Genomic DNA, 23,900 nt, shown 5'->3' on the forward strand with positions numbered 1-23,900 from the left:
ACAATCAATTCAAAAAATTAAGCAGCAGCCTAGCCTGGCTTGGGGGGGCTCCTTCGGATTACCGATTACACGGGAAGAGCCGCTGTCTCCCTTGAGCAATTATGGGACGCAAGGCTGGGACACACCCTGGTGGCGGGCAAGAAGCTGACTGATGCTGTCCCCGTGCCACTCACTGCTGTGCCGCCAGCCACAAGGCTTCAGTCTTCAAAGGGAAGAGCGGAAGCTTCGCCTCCATATGCCACATTGGCAAAACAGGACTCAAGAGCAAGAAGGGCCGATGACAGAAATGCATTCACGTATCCAGAGAGAGAGAGAGCAGAGCCCTGAACTGACTTCTCTGCTCAACACTAAGTGGTTAGCAATACCCTGGAAGGCAGGGATGGCAGCTTGGTCACTGAAACAGTGGCTCATTTTAGGGTTATGATCTTCAAACCAGGTGGCCTAATACTGGTCGGGGGCAGAGAGAAGGTGCTCGCCAGCAACACAGAGGGAGAGGGGATGGAGGAGACAAATCAGGTCAAAGGGCTCACAGGGCCAACTGTGACCTGGAGGCTTTCAGTTTTAGATTTAACGTTTCTGAACGCTCCTCCGGGGACCCAGGATAAGAAGTAAAAGACAGATTCTCCCGGGCTCTCTGCACCGTCGCCAGATGAGAACAGCAAGAAGTCAGGCAGTGGGAGGTGCAGAAGAGGATGGGAACAGAACCCACTGGACTCCTCTCAAGAGCCCGGGCCGCTTGCAAAAGCGAACACCTAACGGCACTAAACGCAGCATAGAAGGGAGACCCAAGGCCTCCTGTACCGAGAGGCCCGGATCTTCTGTTTCCACCAGACTATCCGCGTGGAAGGGAACCAGATCGAAACGCAACCGGGTCGAAACACGGAAGATGAGGAGGATCCAACCTGTAAAGAAATCAAAACAAGCCAGACCGATCCCAGCATAACTCAGGAACGCCCACATGTGGGGTCGCCCTTTCCTGAGCGGCTCTGAGCAACGGCGTGAATTAGGAACTCGAAGGGCTCACACACAAGACTCCTCATCCAGACCTTCCCAGTGCTCACCTTCACGGCGGCTGACACGGCCGGGACACTGCCGTACTGGACGTGCTTGCGCAGGTGGTTGCAGATGGCCCGGAGCGTCGGATGCACTTCCACACAGAATTTACATTTGTAGCCCACCACCTTCCTCTCCTTGATCTTTGGCACCTCTTCTAAGTGACCAAAAGGCTGGTAAAATACAGTGGTAGCCATCAGTACTCCGAGCCCTCCCTCAACGCCGGCATTTATTCTTGCAGCTTACTAGCAGATTTTACGTTAAAGCAGATTAGCAGGTTAAAAACCAAGGGAGCTAACACGGCGAGCAGTTTTACACAACAGATTCGTCAGGGGCGAGGCGCGCTGCCCACTGCGCGCGCGCGGGAGAAGTCTCCAGAACCCAAACAGGTTATGACTTGTGAGGAGAGAAGATCTCGGTGCTGAAGTCTCATGGTCACTGCCACCAAGTTATCTGGTTTTCAAACCGATTTTTCAACTACACAGGTGAAACGTCGCATAGCTACGCCATTAGCGAACTTCTTGACCAAAAAAGAAAAAAAAAAAAAAGAAGGAAAAAAAAAAAAACTCTACTCCTGGAGACGTTAGGTTCCTGTAGCCGACACTGCAAACCAAGACATGGCTGAGAAGCGCTAACGATACCAAGAGACGGCCCGCAACTGCCCTGGGAAAGAGAGCGAGCGCTGTCCTGTAACTAGGCCTCGGATAAGGCTACTTGGCAGAGAGAAATACAGAAAGGCCACCCGACCCTCCCCTGGGGAACCTTGGGAGGGGCGGGAGGGAGGGGGCCGGGGAGAAGGGTGAGCGTAGAACGCGGGGGGTGGGGGATAATCAAGCTCGAAATGTTTAATTGACTTATTGAGCTCTCTGGCAGGCTAAGTCACTAGGAAGCCCGTAGCGGTTTGGCTGGCAGCGAAGACGTGCATGTGGGCACCAGTGATGAGAGGCCTCCTGGGGGAAGGGAAAGCAAAACATATCCTTACCCTCTCTTGTTTGAAATCTGCAAAAGCACCATCTGCATATTTCTGCTTGCTCAAAAGCTGTTTCCTCCTCTCCTGACGTTTGGCACGCTTCTGGAATTCCTCATTGTGAATGCTCAAGTGTGAGGTCAGCTCCGCCGTGCTTTGCAGTTTGCTATCGCAGTGCTTGCACTGGTAGGCGGAGCTCTGCGGGCGGGGGCCGCCGCCCAGGATGACGAAGTCCCTCTTGAGGTCCCGGCTGTGGTGGTCCGTGTAATGCATGCACAGCAGCTCCGCCGTGCTGAAGGACAGCTTGAAGCACTTGATGCAGCGGAACGGGAGCCACTCGATTTCCTGCCCTTCGCTCCCCTCCACCTCGGCTTTCTCGAAGCCGCCTCTCTCCTCCTCTTCCATCAGCACCGGCTTCTCGTGCTCGTCGGCGTAGACGGCGGTGAAGTAGCCCCCCAACTTGCTGGCGTGCTGCTTCTTGGGGAACACCCCCGGGTGACGCTTCATGTAGTGGGACACGATGCCCTTCTTGCTGAAGGACTGGAAGGGGCACAGGGAGCACTTCTTCTTCTCCACGGCGCGCCGGAGCTCCTCGCTGAGCTGCGGGGAGTCGTCCTTGGGCGGCGACGGGATGATCACCTTGTTGGGCTTGTCGCTGATGGTCCTGGAGGCCGCCAGGCAGTGGGTGTAGTAGGCGTCGATGTCGTGGCGCTTCTGGTAGTGGGCAGCCAGCCCTTTGCGGATGGGGTTGGTGTAGGCACACAGGGCGCACTTGAAGAGGTTGTTCTTGCCCTCAGGCTGGGCGCGTACGTTGTTGTGCTTGATGCGGTAGTGCCGGGCTATGCCCTTCCGCGTGGAGCAGAAGTACTTGCAGAGCTGGCACCGGAACACAGTGTGGGACACCAGGTGCGAGGTAGCGAAGTGAGACGTGGACACGGGCTCCTCTCCCACCTCGTCCTCGGTCACGGAGACTTGGGAGGGGCTCACTTCAGTGGTTATCTCGGGCTCGAGGGTCACGGGCAGCTTCGGGGGAGACTGGGAAAAGACATCGAACTCAGGCTGGTTGTGATACTTCTCGTAGTGGATTTTGAGCTTCTCCAAAGTGCCGTGCGTGTAGGGACACAGTTTGCAGCGGTAGGCGCCGTACCCTTGCTTGAAGATCCTGCTCGTCTCCTCCACGTCGTTCTGGGCTATGTCGGCGGACTGCTCCACGTCGTGCACGAAGTCCTCGGCAGTCACCTTGATGGACGGGTGTCGCTTCTGGTAGTGGGTCAGGACGCCGTGGATGCGGGTGTTGATGTAGGGGCAATGCCTGCATTTGTAGACAGCGCCCGGGTTGATGTCGATATCCTGGGCAAAGTCAGCAGCCTTCACTTTCATGCCTGGGTGCTTCTTCCCGTAATGGGTCAGAAGGCCGTGCAGGTTGTTATACTCAGACTGGCACACGGTGCACTGGTACGGGGTGGAGGAGATGGCGGGGTTGGCTGACGCTAGCTGGAGGCTCTTCTCTGGGGAAAGCCTGGCGTCCTCGGGGCAGTCAGCTTCCTGCTCGGGCAGTGGGGCCGGCATACTGTTTTCACAATTCACGGGGCCCACGAGCTCTTCAGGCGCAGGGATGGGATTCTCGACAGCATCTTTCTCCTTGATGATATCCAGCAGCACGGACTCGTCCCCATTCATGGCCCAGGGGTGGAACGCTTGGTAGTGATTGGTGATGTCCCAGATGGAGACGGCCTCAAAAACACAGTCTCGGCATCTGTACGTTTTGGCTTCAGCTGGCATCGTGAGAGAGGGAGGGGATGGGTCTGGCCCAGCCCAGAGCTTGGTGGCCATGTACGTATAATCAACGTAATGCTCGGGATGCCTCCTCTGGTAATGGAGGAGCAAACCGTTGGGATCTGTGTGGGAATAGATGCACCACTCGCAGTGGTAGCCAGCTTCTATCAAGCCATCTAGAAATGCCCACCGCATGATGGACGTGACCGTGGCCTTCAGGGCAGGGTGGTCTTTCTTGATATGCTTCCTCAGTGCGTAAAAGTAGGGGGAGGTGTACGAGCACTGACGACACTTGAGCGCCCGGAGTTTCGTTCTGTCCCGCTCCACGTTCGAGGGGGGGACCAGCACGCAACCGGCAGGCTTTTTCTGGTTACGGTCGCAGAGGCTTCGGATGGTGGCCGTGTGCTGCCGGATCACGTCCGCGTTGGCCTTGAAGTCTCGGTGCTTCTTCTGATAATGGATGAGGACACCTTTGACCGTGCGGTTCCCGTAATCACAGTGCTGGCAGAAGAACATCTCACTCTCCGCGGGAGGGCCGTCTCTCTCGGAGCCGCTCCGGCTGAGCTGCTGCCTGGGGGCCGGTGCCCGGGGGGAGCCTTGGGGCCCATCGGCCCCTCGCGTCATTGCGGCTGTGGGAGGAGCCTGTCTGATATATTTGGCGGTAACCTTTATCTCTGGGTGTCTTTTCTGGTAGTGGACAAGGACTCCCACAACTGACCGATTGCTGTAGGAGCAGTGTTTGCAGTAGTAAAGCTCGGTACCGAGGTCTGGTGGCGGGGGCGGTGGGGGGGGTGGGGAACCCATGGCGGATATTTTGGGAGACACTGGAGCACCCACCTCAAATGACAACCGAGAAAGGGCAGAGCCCCTGTCCACAGACACCATTCGCATGGTTTTCTGGATCCTAAAGTAGGAGGCCTTTTCTTCCGGGTGTTTCTTCTGATAATGAACCAACACAGAGTGCATGTTGGGGCTCGCGAAGGAGCAAACGTCACAATCGTACACGACGACGGTGCTGACCGAGGGGTCCTTCTGATTTTCACATTCTGGAGGAAAGGTCTTGGAAGGGGTGTTCTTAGGGAACGGAGCTGGCACCCCGCCGCCACGGGCCACGGCAGCGGACGCGGCCATGTTCTTGGGAGCCGAATTCAGGATCTCCCTCAGCGTCTGGGACTCCGTGTTCGGCCCCTCCTGCTGCTCCACCACGTAGCTCGAAAATATCATCGCATTGTTAATCTTGACGGTGGGGTGCATTCTCTGGTAGTGCGGCATCAGGCTTCGGACGTTGGGGCTCGTGTAGGAACAAAACCGACACCGGTAGATCAGGTCCGAGTGGTCGAAGTTGAGGACGTTCATGGCTTCTGGGTGGTGTTCGCCGTAATGCTGCTGCAGGTCTTCGAAGTTGGTGTAATCGATGTAGCATTCCAGGCACCTGTACACTGCGCTGTGATCGTTGGGGTCCAAGATGTACCTGAAGCTGAATTTAATGTACGGGTGCATGCGCTGGTAGTGGGTGCTGACGCTCCGGGCAGATTTGTTGTTAAAGTCACAGTGTTTGCAATAATAAAGCCTTCCCGAGTCGCTAAAGTCCGCATTTTCATTACCGTGCTCAGTTCCGTAGATAGGAGTCTGGGTGTTGAGCAGAGCAGCGCTGGAAACCTGGTGATCTTTCATGTTCGTGGAGGAGCCATAATAATCCTCTTCATCTTCAGAAAGGGTGAGCTCTATCTCAGCCCCGTTGGTGGCATTGTAATCGTGGGTGACAGTTCTGAAGCTGGGCTCCTTCTGGGGCTCAGGGGCATCTCTCGCCCAGATCTGCTGCGCTGAGAAGGACGTGGGCACCTCCAGGACGGGCTCCGGTGGCTCTTCTTCCCGGTCCAGCTCCACCTCGATCTCCACCTCGTTGTCTTCCTCCTCCTCCTCGTCATCCTCCACGTTGATCACCGCATCTTCCTGCTGTTTGGTTTGGTTAATTCTGCTCTGCAGGTTGCTTGCGATCTCGTCAATCCGGGTCCTCTTCTTCACGGGCGATAAGTCGAGAGGAAAGTCATTAGCGAGTTTCCTAGAGGCCTTAGCTACAAAATTGTTCTTGGAGGACAGCCCAAGAATTGAGGTCTGACTTTTCTTCACAGTGTTGCTGGAAGAGGGGTGGCTGTCTGTCTCGCCGTCCGCTGGCAGGCTGGAGGGCTGCCCCTCGAATTTTGGCAAGTTGTCGCAGAAGGAGTGTTTGTGCTGCTGATGCACCCTCAGCCCTTTCAGAGTCGTGGTGGAGTAATTACACATGGTGCACTTGTAGGGGTGCAGGGGCGGGGCCTGCGCGGGCGGCGGGGGCGGGGGCGGCACCTGATGGGGTGGCTGCAGCTGCGGCGGCTGAGGCTGTGACGGAGGCGGGGGCGGCGGGGGCGGCGGGGGCGGCTGTTGCTGCTGCAGGGGCTCCAGCACGACCCCCGACTTTCTCCCATTGATGCTCGAGCTCTCGTAAGACACGACACCTTCGTGCAGCGGAGAAGCGATGCTTTCACTCTGGGAATTCACAGCATCCCAGTCTGACGTTGTACCCGTGTGACACTGTTTGTGAGCCCCAAGTTTTAACGAGCTCTTGCAAGTAAATGGACATTCATCACATTTGTAGACGGCTGTCTTTCCGGATAAGTGGATGTTTTCTATGTGACGGGAGATGCTACGTCGATGCATGGTGAGGAACGGACAAAAGGGGCACTGGAACCTGTTCATGAATCTTCTAAATGGGATCCCCTTGGTCTCCAATAATTTGTTGCCCTCTGAGCCCATCAGCTGCTCCGCGGACATGCCTGCTGTCTGATGATCCAGAGCAGTTAAGCCATTCTCACTGTCTATTTCATTTAACTCTTCGTCGGAACTAGAGTCATTCAGCATGCTGTTAGTTTCCAGGTCGGCAGAAGAATTGGTCATGTCAGTCATTCCGTAACGGGATCTCTCCGCCAAGCTGACGAGGCCAGAATTGTGAGGTGACTTCGGCTTCATCTGAGGGTAAGACATGGGCGAAAACTTGGAAGCGGAAGAAGAATTGGGTCTCATGATGGAGTTGCCGATGGAGCCCCTGAAGGTGGAGACGTTAGTGTTGGGTAGCTCCCGGCTGGCAGCATTCACAGACAGATAGGTGGAGTTAGAAGTGGGGCTGGGAGCGTTCTTGTTCTGCACATCAGGCAGATTAGTCCCTTCTTGCTGCTGCCTGAGACTGGACAGGATCTTGACCATGCTGCGGTGTTTCTTCATCATGTGGTCACACCAGCGTTCCCGGCGGGGGGTCTGATAGCTGCACCACTCACAGCAAAAGTTGCCTCGAGACTTGGTCAGAGGCTTGACCATAGATTCTAGGATGCTGCGCTCCACGACCTCCGCCGGCAGCTCCTTGCAGGGGTCCTGCAGGGACACGGGTGGGACCACTGGGTCTGGCATCGGAGCAGGGGCAGGGGGAGGAGCAGTGGTCTCCTTCAAATTGTTTTTGTGATACATCTTCTGATGCTTAATTATTCTTGCCCTCCTTGGTGACTTGTATGTGCAAAACTGGCAAGAGAAGACCTTTCCGAATCCCTCGTGCATCATGATATTATAATTTAAGGATCCTGGAACAGGAGGTCCCGCTGAACTCCCTTCAGCTTGAGCTCCGTGGACCTTCCTAGTGTGTTCAATGAGGAGGTTTTTTGACCTGAAGTAGCGTACGCAGAACTTGCATTGAAAAAACTTGCTTGTTGGTTTGGGATTAGAGGCAATATGCTGACCGTAATATCCGGGACTATGGCCATAGTAACTTCCGGTCCCCAATGCAGTTGCATTTTGACCTAAAGAGAAGGCATAAGGTAAGTGGGAAGAGAAAAGCATAGCAAAAGCGAGTCAAGAAATTCAATCATGCAAATCCATTTTCTTCTCAATTATCCTTCATTAATAAACATCACATTCAAAAAGCCTAACATCTCAAGATGAGGCCCTGAAGAGTATTAACGAAGCGTTAACGAACATAAACACGTTGCTTCTCACGGACGGAAGGCAGTGCTTGGCTTCAGGTGCAAGAGTCTCCACATCTCGATTCATGTGCCACAGAGCTATGAAAATGCAAGTTTCACAGACTGCAATATTCATTCTAGAACTTTCCAAGATACTACCCTGTGCTCCAAACTGAAGGGAAGCTAAGAAACAGAGGAAGCTGAAAGAACAATAACCTGGGCTACTCAAGAAGAGAAACGTGATGCCCAAACCACAAAAATGGCTCACAAGTGGGAATTCCCTGGCGGTCCAGTGGTTAGGACTCAGCGTTTTTCCACTGCCGTGGCCCAGGTTCAATCCCTGGTCGGGGAACCTTTAAAGATCCCACAAGCCTTGCAGCGTGGCCAAAAAAAAAAAAAGAGGCTCGCAGAGAGCAAGAAACTCTGTGGGAACCATGCATGTCAGGAACCACGGCTACAGACTCCTCGGTACTGTATGCAGCCTGCTGCCTGTACTGGTTGCCTTAAGGGACCTTGCAGACAGCCCTTTCCAGTGGACATTCATGACTGGCATGTTGTGCCCAATCTAGGCTCCAGACAGGTATGTGCGGTGCCTTTGAAAAGCCCCAGGGCACAGTGGCCAGGGTCCACGCTGGCCAAGTCATAAGGTCCATCCGCACCAGGCTGCAGAACAAGGAGCATGTGATTAAGGCCCTCCACAGGGCCAAGTTCAAGTTCCCTGGCCACCAGAAGAGCCACATCTCCAAGAAGTGGGCATTTACTAAGTTTAATGCAGATGAATTTGAAAACAAGGTGGCAGAAAAGCAGCTCATCCCAGATGGCTGTGAGGTCAAATACATCCGTAATCCTGGCCCTCTGGGCAAGCGGCGGACCCTGCACTCAGGAGGGCCTTGGCACCGTCCCCTCCTTACTCACGCCCACCAATAAGTCCTACTCTCCTGTCCAAAAAAAAAGAACCACGGCTACAGGCTCAAAATAGATGAGGGCAGTGAAATACATCAGATATGCCGAGCCCAGGACAGATTTACCTGATAAGTCCTCTGCAATCACAAATTCATCCTTTATAGACGAAAACTCCACCTCTGTCTGGTTACTGGCATTCATGGACCCAGAGCGCGGCTCGTTCGCATTGTCTTCGGCAACGTCCGTCGGCTGCAGAAATGCCGTGTGGACATCCTGGATATGCGCCTTGAGATCTTCGTAAGACGGGGCTCTAAAGTCACAGCCATCGCACTGAAGCACCTCCATCATCTGGGTCTACCCTCTCACATTAGGAACCTGCGGTGGCAGAAGGCAGACGAAACACCTTAAGGCCTGCGCTCATCGCGTACCCCAGGCTGCTGGAGCTACAAGTCCATTGATGGAAGAAATTCCAATATCGGCCATTTCCTCTCACTGGACTTTGCCAGATGGAACACTGGCCAAAGAAAGGAAATCAGACATAACAGGGATGGTGTCCTTGACTTCCTAACTTCAAAGAAGGGGGGAAAAACCAGGTAAACTTTTTCTAGCTTGATGTATCTGCAAGTGCTATGTGCCAAAGAAACCCCTAATACTTCAAAAGTTTTAGTAGTTTCTGAATTTCTTGACTGAATTCAGATTTCTTGGTAGGTTAATACTGACTTTGATTCCGGCTGGGACCAGTTTTATTTTTGAACCAGAATCTTCTCAGAAGTAAAGAGGGGGCCAAACAGAAGAAAGGACAAACTTCACTCTTCATTAGCTGTTTTAATACTGTAAAACATTGATGTTTTATCACCAAATGGTGAAACAGTACTGAATCTCTGAGTGGCAGTAGGAAGCGCTTTTATTGTATCTTTTTATTCTTCTACTCTCTTAACTGATATTGCGGTACACCTCCTTCTTCCCTTCTTTAAACGGTTTATTTTTTTTTTTCATGAGCTAAATGGTTATTTGCTTTTTACTACCTACCAATTATAACCTAACAGCTTCTCCAATCTAATTAGGTCATAAAATATTTCTCAAGAGATTCTTAAACAACCAACTTTAGATGACAATCCAGTTTCTAGTTTCAGGTTGCACCTCGGTACCTCGATTTACACTAAGGCAACAGAAATGCACGTGGTTTGGAAGAAGGGCTTCTAAGGCAGGACTTTCCCTTTTTCTACTTCTCCCCTTTACAAATGTGGAGTGCATACTTGGCCATAACAAGCAGTGAACCTGATTCAGAATAAAGTAAAACTTGCCCGGCTGCCTCTGTCCTGCTATTTACTGTGTGATTGAAAGATACAGATAGCTTCACACGAACTCAATGGAGCGGCCCACCATTAAGAAGTTAAAAATGTATGAGAAGGCATACGCCTTCCTATCTTAAGTTGAGATACCCAGTTATTATCTTAATGACTGAGTTACTTCACTGAGCTCATAGCAAACTCTACTGAGTCACTGTAATCTAGAACCAGATGTCCAAGAACAAAAGCCACAAGCCAAATCTTTCGATACTTTGATCGTACAGCAACTTTCTATACTTTTATTGTAAAACATCAATGATTTCTGCAGGAAGAATACAGTGGAGAAATCTGTCAATGCAGTGAAAGGAGCTATGGCAGGAGGATTTTCTCTGAAAGAATGCTCCTGTGAAAATAACTCCTGGCAAGTCCAGCTCTGGACAGCCTGAGCTTGCAGAGTGAGACACACAGAGATTTACCTTCTCCCCTTTCACCCAGCAATTTCTCCTTTTTTTCAATAAACCCTGAACTGTGCACCAGAGTCCCTGTCGGCTAACTCAGCCTCCATATTCCCAGCCACACCAGCTTTTGTGTCTCAGCACCAACCCAAATTGTGTGGAAGAGGTTGCTATCAGCTCTGGATCAAATTACAGCCGTCACCGAGGCCCCACCCCACTTCTCCTTTTCGCACAGCCCATTAGACCTGAACACAAATTTTTCCATAGTGCAGACGACTCCTGCATTTAGAACACTTCACGGCAAAAAGGCAGATCATCCAGTGTGCGCTCCCCATCCCCCCAGCTTAGTCCTTTCATCTCAGCCAAACAAGCCACAGCTCTGCTGAATGTGTTTATCACACTTTCAAGAGATAGGAGCTCCTGCGTCACTGGAGCTCTAAGTCTCACTAAGCTGCCCTAGTCCTCTGAGCTTCAGGAGCGGCCATTTTAGCTCAGAGCCTCCCTTCTGAGCACAACATGGCTTCTCTGGGATGGATGCTGCCAGGCTGCCGGGCCGAGGCAACAGGAGAGGAGCAGCCTGGGCCCCTCCTCTGCCCTCCTCCTCCCAACAAAGGAGGAACTGTTTTCACTCCTTCCCGAAAAAGCAGCACCTCTCTCCTCCTCAAATGTCATTCACCAGGATCTCCGAAGGTTCTTTTATCCCATGCCTGATGGGCTAGTCCGTTCATCCCAGCACAGCCCTGGTTACCGCAGGACGTTCCTGGACCAGACCCTGTTCTCCAGCTGCCTTTGGGGGTGGGCTGGAGGGGGGAACCTCCAGAATGCCTTGGCTTCTTGGGAGTCGTCCTTCCACACACAGAAGACATACCATCCGACTCTGCTTGCCAGATTCCAAAGTCTAATGACCTTTGTTAATCACCAGCCAGTCTGTCTGCATCAGCGGACCCTGCCAACAGGCACACCCTTCAACACAAAGGCTGTAGCTATTCCTTTTAAAAGAGGTTCTCTGAAAGCTCCATTGTGTAGCCGAGAGCAAAACAAAATCTCTTCCCTTCAAAACTTCAAGCCTTTAGAAATAATGCAACAAAAGGCTTTCTGCTGTGTGTCTTTTGGAAAGTTTGAGCCTAGTTCGCACAACATCCACCAAAAAAATGACAGTTCTGCCCAAGGAAAGCAGGGCACCTTTGGCATTAAGTCATCCACCCCGAGATGAAATTCATCTCTCTGCACGGTTCTCTAATATCTTGGTGTCTTCCGAAGCTCTTAGCAAGGAAGGATTCAAACTTCGCTGGATGCAAACAAACCAACGGTCTCCTTGCTCTGCTACAAAGGAGATTAAAGGGTTAGGAGATCAGGAAAAAAAAAAAAAGCCACTGATTTGGAAAAAGAAGAGATGATGAAAGTGATTTCCTAATAGGTTCTAGCTTTAATGTTGTTGCAGACTCTACCTCAAAAATAGCACAGAGCCTTAGAAGAGGTTAATCTCCAGGCTGCCGAGAGAACCAGTGTCTGGTTACCACTGAGTGGCCTTCAATTGGATGTCTGCACTGAGTCCTCAGATGAGGATGTGGCCTCCTCTGAAAGCCATTTTGTCTTTGTGCACACATTGCTCCTGGAGACGCTGACAGAAGGAAACAGAAATTGCCTGCATGGCCTAAACAATCAAAGACACAGAAACTTGACGTGTTTATGAGACTGAGGACGCACACATGGGCGAAAAGTGAGAGGAGGGAGGCGGAGACGGAACAGGGGAGGAGAGAGACAAAGAAAGCTGGACCTGAGGATGACCCATCCATCAGCTCGAGGATGTTTTTGCAGCAGATGGTAATCCTCTGAGAAACCAACAACAAAGATGGGAACAAAGATGAGAAATACTCTCTTGCATATTTGACTGTTTCATCAACCGAGAAAGAACAGCAACCCTAAAAGGCTACACCAGACACTGAGCTGCTACCAAATGACGATTTCAAGTTAAAAGCCTTGATCTCCTATCTATTTACTTTATTTAAAAATTCTACTGCGATAATGAGATTAGCAGTATTTTTTTTTCCCACTGACCAAATCAGCAAAATCAAAAGCCAAAGAGGAAGCTTCTGAACTAACTGAAAGAAATGCTATTTCAAAAGGTCATGAGATGAATCTACAAATCAAACAAGCGTGTCCCCCCCCCCCACCGGCCCCATCTCCTACTCCCAATGCAATATCTCCAGGCCCCTCAAGGTCAAACAGGCATCGGACGACTAGACTCACAACACCACCCATGATGAGGCCTTGGCAGGCAGATGAAAAATGGATTCGTTCCCAAATAAGCTAGCACCTAATGTGATTAGTCCTCCTAATGTGAAACCTCTAGACGACCATACTAATTGACCATACTAATTATCACGACTCCGCACTACGGATTGCCACGTGTTGGTCTGTGCAATTTACATGGATAAGTCTAGAGTTTTCAAGAGGTGGGGTTTTGATGGGAAACCCCAAACCCAACTTTCCATATTGGACAAACTCTTGAAGACATATTTAAAGAAAATCCAGAGATCTTGTTAAGGATTGGGAATATACAGCTGAGAAGGGGGAAAGGGAGAGAATGGCCACCAGCTGCTCTTCCTCAATCTTAAAAACACCAATTTTGAACCTATTTTCAAAACAGAAACAGACTCCCCGACATAGGAAACAAACTTATGGTTACCAAAGAGGGAAGGGGGAGGGAGGGATAAATTAGGAGTTTGGGATTAACAGAATCAAACTACTATATATAAAAAAAAGATGGCAAGGTCCTACTGTATAGCACAGGGAACTATGTTCAATATCTTGTAATAAACTATGACGGAAAAGAATCTAAAAAAAGACAGATAAGTAGATCTATATATATAATTGAATCACTTTGCTATACTTCAGAAAGTAACACAGGGAATTAATTCCCTGGCGGTCCAGTGGTTAGGACTCTGCACTTCCACTGCAGGGGGCGCAGGTTCAACCCCTGGTCTGGGAACTTAAGATCCCACGTGCCATGCGGTGTGGCCAAAAAATTAAAAAATTAAAAAATAAATTAAAAAAACAGAAAGTAACACAGCGCTGTAAATCAACTACACTTCAACTTAAAAAAACCCACCAATTTTAATTTCTACCGTCTGCCCACCCACTTTCTGTGTTCACAATTTCAGAGACCCATTATGCCTCCATTTTCCTCCTGTGAAGGTGAAAGGGGACAATCCACAGGTTCATCATGTGTCCTCCCCACTCACTGCCCAGACAGGAGGGGAGAAGGGAGGCGCCCTGGGTGTTTGAGGGCACTCCTACAATCCTGCCACCACAACCCTCACCTGGGTCACCTCGGCGAGCACTGTTCTCCAGGATTGCATGGAGCACGAACACGGTCTTCAAGTCAAAATCCCAACTGTCTCCGGGAAGTGTCCAAATGAAAAGGTGCAGGCCTTGCCTGGACCTACCCTGTTCTCTGACTGAAGGACTGCAGACCAGAAATAAAGCTGTGAAGCACCACAGCCACAGGGATTCAAGAGCAACTAATTATAAGCTTCAAAGCCTTTGAGAAATAGAACCAGAAACACCGTAAGATGCTTTTCCTATGTCCACTCCAGAAACCTAGTTTCATTTGTAAGACACTGAACTCCTCCGTTCTCTTGAATCACAATTCTAAGAAAAGGCTTTAGTGAGCACCTATTGTCTGTGCTTTTCTTACTTTCCTTTCCCATGATTGGAAAAACCAATTACCAGTTAGTGGAATGCATAAACTTCGGCACCGTTCAGCTAGAAAGACAGAAAAATCAGGAACTTAAAGATCATTCTACAAATGTATTTGAGATCGGAAACTGTTGCTATGATGAGGTCAAAGAGCTGCGGGGTGTGTTGGGAAGTTAACATCTCTTATTTCAAGCCCCAGGAACGTGGTTTGGGAGGAAAGAAGAATTTTCATGCTTAGGATGAAAAATGAGGGGAAAAAAAAATCACTAACTAATCCACTTTTGAGTGTGGGTTGCTACTCTCAGCAACAAGACGTGTTGTACATCACTGCTTATCATTTACTCTTGTCATGGTCGAAGTGGGAGTTCTAATTTAAAAATCATTTAAAGCATCTTTCCAAACAGGACTGGATCAAGAAATAGAGCAGAAATCTCCTTTCAGGAAAAGGAACAGTAGTTACGGAATCACACTTACAAATGCAAATGCAGACTGTAGATATGCACACACAGGCATGCATATATATGCAACACATGTATCATAGGGTGCCTGTCCTCTGCACATACACATATACATACATACGTGTACGTATATATGAAATAACTCATTTTCTTGATTTAATTTGAACTCAGATAGGGGCATGTGCCCTCCAGATTTAACACTTCTGTTAGAACACTTTTGAATAAGTACAAATGACATACATACTCTTCCCATGTTACAGTGATTAAAAAAAAATAAGCCAACAAAATAAACCAACAAAGAACTTCCAACAACAAGATACCTACATTGATCCCACAACATTTGGTACAACTATAGATCCTGGCTCACCATGTGGTGTCTTCAAATGTCCTATCCAATGTTTATACTGTTTGCTACATGATCTAAGCAGTTCTGTGTACTCTTGGCAATTCACCACACTAATGAAAGGTTTAACATATCAGGGAGGATAAATAATTAAGGAATTCAGAAGGGAGACACAGCTGTTCTTCAAAACCAAATTTTCAGAAGAGAAAGGATTAATTTGCAATCACATATGTAACCCCCAAGATGAGACTGAATTTAAATAGTAGCAGAGAAATACCACGCGAGCCTGAGTCCTGCCAATGCCCATGTGTGGCCTCTGTTCCATCTCTGGGACAGAGTCTGAAGCAGGCAATCTGCAGATTAATAACCCCAGTCACCTTGCGGCCAAGGATGCTAGCCTTCAGGTTCTCTTATTTTAGCTTTGTTTTCCTGAATCAAGTTTTCAAGTTTTACAGAGCATGTTGGAGTAATATTTCATAACAGATAACCTCGGGGATCATTATTAAAATGAGATGATCTAATCCAAATGACCAACAAAATATCAGATATGTAAACAAGAGGCCATTCTGGCTGAGTGACCTGTTATGAAAGCAGGTAGTGAGTGTCTAATACAGAATGAGATAGTACATACCTTCTGGAGAATTCATGCATTCCTTTGCAATGATATAAGGCTAATTGAGGCCAACCGGCCAATAGGCAGCCTGCCAGCTCTCCTGTCCTTAGAAAAGGAAGCGTGTGATTTGAATAAGGAGATAAAAGAGGAGAGAAGGGACTAGAAAAGAAAGGGAGGAAGCAGGGTGGTATCTCAGGAGCTTTAGACTTCATTGTCTGTGAAGGGGAACCTGCAGTTCACCAGATAAGTCCAATTCTGAGAAGCGTCCTGACAATATTCCCCTTGAGAAACAAAACAAAATGAAGACGCCTCCACATGCTAAAATTCTCAAAAGGCAACCATGACAAATGAGATCCCAGCTCATTTTGTTCTTCCAAATGAGCGAAAACCACTCTTAGGGTCGAATGCATTCTCTGAAATGTCATGGGTCCATCAGGAAATTCCTTGGAAACTTTGAAGCCATTCTTGCCCGAGCCTGGAGATCAAGAGGGACCCGATTTCTCTCCTCTAGAGCCAAACCTCACCCCAACGGCAGAGACAGAAAATCGCTGTATTCCTTTGTAGACTCTTCAGCATGCTGGCTGGGTTTCCACAGACACTTTTCACACTACAAGAACTCTCATTATAAAAATTGTAAAATTAAAGGGAAGTTGCAGATATGCTGCTGGGTCTTCATTACAGAACTGATTAAGACGCAGAGTAAGCAGAAGCTGCAGTCAAAGGCATCTTCCATATCGTGAAAGACCAAACCACGCGTTGAGTAGCTCCTCTGTGGGTCTGAAGGCTTCGCTGACCACAGGCCTTGGGCATGTCTTCACAGCCAGATCTGTGCCCGGCACAGAAGGTCTGGCCAACCCCACCACGTCTAAATTCTACAGTTTTAGTGAATGAATCCAGAAACCATTCGAACAACTCACCTTGCTCTCTATTACCTTCTGAGAGGAAAAAAAAAAAAAAAAAACAAAACGAAAGGATCCAGGGCTGGTGAAAGTATAAGAAAGTTTTGCCAGAAGAACCTCTCTTATTTGAGGAAAAGCCCACAAAAGTCCCAATCTAATCCCTCTGAGATTTGTTCTTTGCCTTGTGCTCACGCTGTGCTCAGAAAATTCAGACAAGTCACTTCCTTTAAATGAGAATTGTCCCGAGTCTGCCTATATCTGTGGCACACAAGGCCCTGATGCAGTAACCTTTCCAGTTCAATTTCTTATATTTGACAAAATATAGCCACTCCATGGTTCCTGATCTAACTACCCCCTCAGGCTGAAAGCCCTAAGCAGACTGCTTTCTGGAAAGGTAAACAATGGCTGGGCTTGTGTGAATCAGGAATCATGACCACTGTGAAGTCCTCCTATTCAAGAAGATTGTGATTTTTTTTTTTTTCTCCTCTTGGCCTCCACCTATAGCAGAAGGCACTGCCCACTGAGCTCCATTGGTTCTCCTACCCCGTTCCAAGAAAACAGGAAAAACACCCTATGTTCTTATGTGTGGAACTGGCAGATACCCAAGAATTAGGAATATTTTATTTTACATGATAGCTAAAGAATTCCTTTTCTCTTGCAGTCTCCAATCTACTCTCAGCAAGTAAGTTTACTCCTAAAAATCACTGCGCCTCAAGAACTTCTTAGCAGAAAGTTAAGACATTTGTCTGCCAACACAACAGTGGGATTTATCACCATGTGAAAACACTACAGTGGCTCAGGTACTTGGCCAAGCCCCACGTTCCATAAATCCTTAATGAAAATCTCACTTTGCCCAACAAACTTAGGTCTTTCAGCTTATTCACTATGGGGCTGCTCAAAAAAAAAAAAAAAAGACAAGGATCCAGAAATGCCTCTCCAGCAAGTAAAATAATTTATTCCCAGCAGGTGTGATGGCTCCGCCTGCCACCTTCACCTTGAACAAGTCTTTCGAAGCCTTTACTTGGATCATTTCACTAAATGAAGAGATTAGATTGTGCCAGTCAACCTTTTGTACAAAGGAGTGTTTTACAAAATTTTCTTCTCGTATTTTGAAAGATTTTTTTCTGACTTAATTCATCTCTCACTTGTTATTATTATTCAGAGACAAATAAATGCCTAGTTTCATCACGGCTGACTCCTCCTCATGCAATTCTGGGCTCAAAGGTTCTATCCTCCAAGGGGCTTTCTCACAACTCCATCTAATATTAGCCCGCCCTCCCCATCCCCATGAAATCGAGCCCCTATCCACAGCTCTGACCATGCTGACTTTCTCTTACCACATGACGCTGCCTTTTAAGTTCCTTCACTGTTGCTATGATACCTGTTTGTTTGTGCTCCATCTCCCTCTGCTAGAACACAGGCACCCTGATAGCAAGCCCACACCTGTCTATTTACACTGGTATCTTCAGCACTGGGGACAGTTCACACAATGGGTACTCAGCAAATGTGCTGAATGAATGAACAAATGAATGAATGAAGCAGAGCTTGTGAGTGATAAGATTCCAATCAAACATAAAAAGATTGGTTATGAGAGTTAGACTCTTCTACTAACCTTATGTTGTCACAGAGCAGTGGTCCCAACCAGGGGCAATCTTACCCCCACAGACCCCAGCCCAGGGATATCTGGAGACACTTTTGGTTCTCTCAACTGGGTGGGGGCGGGGGGAGCGGTGCTACTGGTATCTAATGCATAGAGGCCAGGGATGCTGCTAAACATCCTACGACGCACAGGAAAACCCCCATAAGGAAGAAGGATCTGGTCCAAAATGACAAGAGTGTGGAGGATGGAAACCCTGTCACAAGTGGTCTCTAGGTATTTTCAGTCTCTGCCTGTAAGCCACCTGCCTTTATAAGCCTTTCATGTGGTCCTGGCTGGGGAATCTCAGGACTAGATGATCAGCAAGTTCTCTTCCAGCTCAAAGATTCTATGGTTCCATGGTTCAAAATGATCTTAGTAGCCTTCCTGTCCTTTGACATCATGAGATTTTTAGTTTTATTTTTCTGATTTGGGTATTTTACTATAAACTTTTCAAGAAAAATCCAAGATTAAGGAATATAACTGGTCCATCTGTCCTTAGTGATAAGCCCCTTGCACTGATGATGACCCTGTGGGCTCTGTGGGTAAGGGATCCACATCATTAAAAATGGTCAAGTCCTACAGTTAGCACGTGGCCTCCAACTAAAATTTCTATGAAAAACGTCATGCACATTTTCTCCTCGCCAACATACAAAATTATCTTCTCTCAAAGTGACGGGGCCCCAGGCTACTCAAAATCACTCTTCAAAGGATGAGTACCGTGCTCCTTGTGGTTCTTACATCCCCAGGGCCCAGCACGGGTCTGGCCCTGACAAGATCTGTGGGATGAATGAGTGTGCGCATGCCTGCTTTCCAGGAGAAAATTAACCAGTGGTACCAACCCAAAGTAAACATATAGGAACCTAAGCAATTCCAGAGAGGCTCCATGACCAGAAAAACAAAACAAAACTTAGCACTATATCCCACTGCTCCCACTCAGCTCATAAAGTTCATGAAGCCACATCACAGCACTTGGCTGACTCCTGGGATATTAGGAATTCCACGTCCCCACCTGTCCTTGATACGTGAGGAAGTGGCCACCTTGCTTTTCCTCACCATCCAAGCGGAAGGTACTCTGGCAGCATCATTCTACCCACATATTTATAACACTGCTAAGCTCCCCTAAACTGATGTGACACTTGGAATCATCACCTGGGGCTACACTTGAGACTATCTGGTTGCCTTCCCTCCACAAAAAAACCTTTCAATTCTTGTTTGCAAAGATTCTGGAAAGGCTGAGGAACAATTCTCCCCGATAGCTCAAAACCGTATAAACCTTTTCAGTAGAGGAAAGTATAAAGAAATTAGGTAGGAACAGAGTTCTCTCTCCTTGGCTTCCCTAAAAAATATTGAAACAATAAATTACCTGTGCCTTCTTTAACTCAAACAGAAGACTTCACTCCTAAAAGTTAACTATCTGTAAGCTCATTAGTGCCCACTAGAGAGGAGATCTCAAAGACCATGTCGTCCAATGGGGCCCAATATCTTCATTTTTCAGTTAGTGAAACCGAAGGTCTCAGGAAAAATAACCTGCCCAAGCCTTCTGGAACATACTCTCTGAAGCAGGAAAAAAAAATCTGTTGAATTCCATAATTAGAGAAAGGAAATCGGCAGTAAAAACACTCTATAAATGTTATTCAGTTCATTAATAGTTATTCACACTTGAAGTCCACGCCCCATATATTCTCACAAACAAGAGTCTTTCTTCACTGAGGAGGCAGATTCCAGAATAACCCCCAGTGTCCCCTCCTCTGCTCAGAATTCTATACTCAGGAGGTTAACTGAAAGGGTGCAAACTCCATCATCTGCAGTCTGGCTGTTCAAAGATCTTCTTAGGCACAGAGGCAGTGTGCTCCTGCTTCAGAAACACATGTGGGAGACTGAAAGTTGCTGACAAAGGTATACACAGAAGAACGAGATCCATAACACCGAATCGTCTTTCCTCAGAATCCACCCTCATGGAATCAGAACAAGGTTATGTAGTAGCTTTATACCCACCAAATCTACCCCATGAGAAGCTTCGTCTTGTTTCTTATGGAAAATGTGCTCTGCCAACAAAGTGGCTGAAGAGGCTGGCTGAATGAGCCTTAGGGGTGTCTGGAAACATCAGGGTCAGTTCATTTAAAATGAACCTGTCTCCTTGTGACACAGCCAGTCAGTGGCTCAGACCAATAATTTCAGAATACCGTGGACACCAGATTCCATTTCAAATTACACGTCATATCCTGAAACCAACCACAACTTAGAATATGTCACCACGTTTACTAATACATTTATATTATACTATATTATATATTTATCCCTTATTTATCTATATTCCTAGTAGATATCTACATCCATTTGTTGGATATGAAAAACTAAATGCATCCGAAAGGCCAGTAATCATCTTTAACTTTTTAAATATTCCCCCCATATGGGTCTCTTAGGAAAGAGTCCCTTACCATAATGAAAAGAATGACTCAGAGGGCTTCCCTGGTGGCGCAGCGCTTAAGAATCCACCTGCCAGTGCAGAGGACATGGGTTCGAGCCCTGGTCCGGGAAGATCCCACATGCCGTGGAGCAACTAAGCCCGTGCGCCACAACTACTGAGCCTGCACTCTAGAGCCCGTGAGCCACAACTACTCAGCCCACATGCCGCAACTACTGAAGCCTGCGAGCCTAGAGCCCGCGCTCCGCAACAAGAGAAGCCACCACACCGCACGAAGAGTAGCCCCCGCTCACCGCAACTAGAAAAAGCCCGCGTGCAACAATAAAGACCCAACAGAGCCAAAAATAAATTAAATAAATAAGTTTTTTTTAAAAAAAAAGAATGACTTAGAAATCAGGAGGATGCTGAGATCTCCATGTTTGTCCACGTTTTCCTCACTGTAGAATACTTTTACCTACGTTTTGAAGATCCACATAATTCCCATCCTTTAAGAAAATGATTCTCAAAGAGAGATCCCTAGACCAGCAGCACCGGCCAAGAATTCATTAGGAATGCAATTTCTCAGGTTCCGCTCCAGACTCTGTGAATCAGAAACCCTGGGGGTAGGGCCCCAAACGCAATCTGTATTTTAACAAGCCCTCAAGGGGATCCTCATGCTCACTCCAGTTTTAAGATCAAGCTCAAATCTTCCCTCTAGTCCCTGAGACCAGCAGCTGGAATGCTGAGTTCCCTTCTCCATCGCACTGGGAGCCCTACTTATAAGCCCTGTTGATTGAATGAATACGATAATAGCTATGCAGTCTTTAAAGAGCCTAGGAGAAGACTAATGTTTGCAAATATTTCACTTATTTAACAATTAATGGGAAAATACTAAGTTGCAGAACCCAGCATCAGAAGCTAATAAGAGCACACCCTTAAAAGACAGAGTTAATATCTGTGAAAGAATGAATACTGTGGCCAAGACAATGCTGATACTGATATTCATCTCCCTTAATAATTTAAGAACGGTTCATGACATGGTGTCCTTGATATTTCTAAAGTGGGATGTGGCAATACACAAAGGAAAGAAGTGGAGTATTTTATACAGAAAATACTAAGAGTTGGGTAAATCCTCAGGACCCAAGCCTCTTGTATGACAGAAGGCTTTCATAATAAAACAAAATCTTATTAGAAAACATTCAAACTTGGAGTGGTTATTTGATTACCACACTAAAGCTGCAGTGCTGAGTTAAACCCACTGTAAGGATCAACGTCTGAAAACACAGAAGTGTTTGGAAATCCCTCAGAACACGGATATGTGCTTTAAGCTAACCAAGGGACTTCCAGAAAAAATGGTGGCTAATTGTCTCAAACTGCAAACGAAGTCTTGGGTGAAGGAAAAGAAAGAGGAAAATATAAACAAAGAAAAAAAAACTGGTCACACCAAACCAGTAGATCTATGGGACCCTCAAATCTAAAGCAGGACTTAAAACTTAGAATCACAGAGTTCAGAGATAAGATTCATCAACTGTGTCCTACCTAGGCATCTAACCAGGACCCTTGCAGATTGCTGAAGGCTACAGAAGAAAGGCAGTCCATCCACACCCAAACTCAGGTTCTGAAAGCAGAATTAAGCAGGATTTAAGAAGGAGATTTAGAGAGATATCATCCTCACTACCTGGGGGCCAAGAGAAAGTTCTGAGAGTCATGTCCTAACTGAAGATGAGTAAGTTAGAAAAAGTGAACTGAGGCCAAAAAAAGTGACAGAAAGAAACATGGCATGGAAAAGACCAATGAACAATATATTTTGAAAGAACAGGGCACAGAAGAATATTATATACAACAATTAACAGAGATACTATAAAAGAAGAGATCAAAGATAAGATGATAAGACATCAGCATGAGATAAAAGAGATGCTGGCAGTTGAAGAAAGAAACTGACAACAAAAATAATTATCACTGCAGAACCGATAAATATATTAAAGTAATAAGAGGTAAAATCCACAAACCAGAATCAAAGTTGATGATGCGGAAAACAGTCTTCAAAAAAACTGCACAAAATGCAGAGGAAAAGGACAAGTAGATGAAAGCAAGTAGAGAACATGACAGGTAAGAGAGTTTGAAAACAGAGATCCAACATACAGATAAAAGGTATTCTCGAGTAGACAGTAAAACAAAACAGGGCAAAACAAAATATGCTCAAATCTGTGATGGAAAATAACTTCCCCGAAATAAAGGAATATCTGATGTTCCAGGGAAAAGTAACAGAATCATCAAAATTGAGACATCTCGGTAAAGGTACAGTTTCCAAGGATAAACACTGATGACTACAAAATCAAGATATTTAAAAATTAGTCAATTGCAGGGGGGGAAAGTCAGACAGCCACAAACTTCTTCCCAGTAACATTCAATGATAAAGAAGAGTGAACGGATGTCTACAGAGGCTTGAGAAAGAGACAGCAAGATGGGAGTATTCATTTCCCAACTGAATTCACAACCATGTATAAAAGTAATAACACATTTTCCAATCAGCACAGTCAGGGAATGCTGCACTTACTGACTCTTCTTCAAAATCTATTCAGTGATGTAATATATCCAACCAAGAGAAAGTTCAAAATCGAGATCTCAAGAATGGGGAATTTAGAGGTAAAGAGAGGATGTGAACACAGAATCCACTTACATTTAGAACAAAGATTGATCAATTTATAATAATTACAAAACAAAATTACAATCCCTTAAAGGGAACAATTATAATACAATACATTATTCCATATAATAATAAAATTATATAGAATTGGGAAAATCCTCAAGCATAACAACAAAAATAAAGAGGTGGGAGGGATGGATTGGGAGTTGGGATTAGCAGATGTAAACCATTATATATAGAATACATAACTAACAAGGTCCTACTGTATAGCACAGAGAACTGTATTCAATACCTTGCAATAAGCCATCATGGAAAAGAATATCAAAAAGACTGCATATATATGTATAATGGAATCACTGTACAGCAGAAATTAACACCACATTGTCAATCAACTATACTTCAATAAATACATTTTATAAAATGAACAAGTTAAAAAGAAAGAGGTGGGGGTGGTTGGCATTAGAGGATAAATGTAAGTGGAAGAAAATTCTCAACTCTCACAGAAGGACAAATATGAATACTTGATAGTATTCTTTCTGAAGTTACTAAATAGAGGTATTAAAGCTAAAATTTTAATTAGTAATAAAAAGACTAGTTTTTAATCTTTTTTTTGATCAAACACAGCCCACGTAGTGAAAAACAGAGAACAAAGGAAAAGTGTATAGACATATACAAGTACGTGCAAAAAATTAATTAGTCAAGTGTATATGTTAAATCAATAAACTACTATGGAAAATATTCCCAGACTAGATTCAAAAATGAACTCTAA

At 46.8% G+C, this 23,900-nt stretch overlaps 1 protein-coding gene and 1 pseudogene across 5 annotated transcripts in view; one reads left to right on the forward strand and one right to left on the reverse strand.

Annotated features, from left to right (window-relative positions):
* The window catches only part of ZNF462 (zinc finger protein 462), a 142,163-nt gene that overhangs the window by 77,251 nt on the left and 41,012 nt on the right, over positions 1-23,900 (reverse strand). For 4 of the 5 annotated variants that reach the window (XM_060014377.1, XM_060014374.1, XM_060014375.1 and 1 more), the window contains 3 exons: positions 8,808-9,057; positions 2,036-7,617; positions 1,062-1,226 (listed from right to left, as the gene is read on the reverse strand). In XM_060014377.1, coding sequence (XP_059870360.1) covers positions 1,062-1,226; positions 2,036-7,617; positions 8,808-9,030 — 5,970 coding nt within the window. In that variant the 5' untranslated portion in view covers positions 9,031-9,057. Of the gene's footprint in view, positions 1-1,061; positions 1,227-2,035; positions 7,618-8,807; positions 9,058-11,076; positions 11,619-23,900 lie in introns of those variants that run through there. The other variant, XM_060014376.1, reaches the window with a different exon arrangement.
* Positions 8,223-8,304, forward strand: LOC132427756 (small nucleolar RNA SNORA70; annotated as a pseudogene).

The sequence above is a fragment of the Delphinus delphis genome, chromosome 6 (assembly GCF_949987515.2).
Source record: "Delphinus delphis chromosome 6, mDelDel1.2, whole genome shotgun sequence".
Taxonomy (NCBI): Eukaryota; Metazoa; Chordata; class Mammalia; order Artiodactyla; family Delphinidae; genus Delphinus; species Delphinus delphis.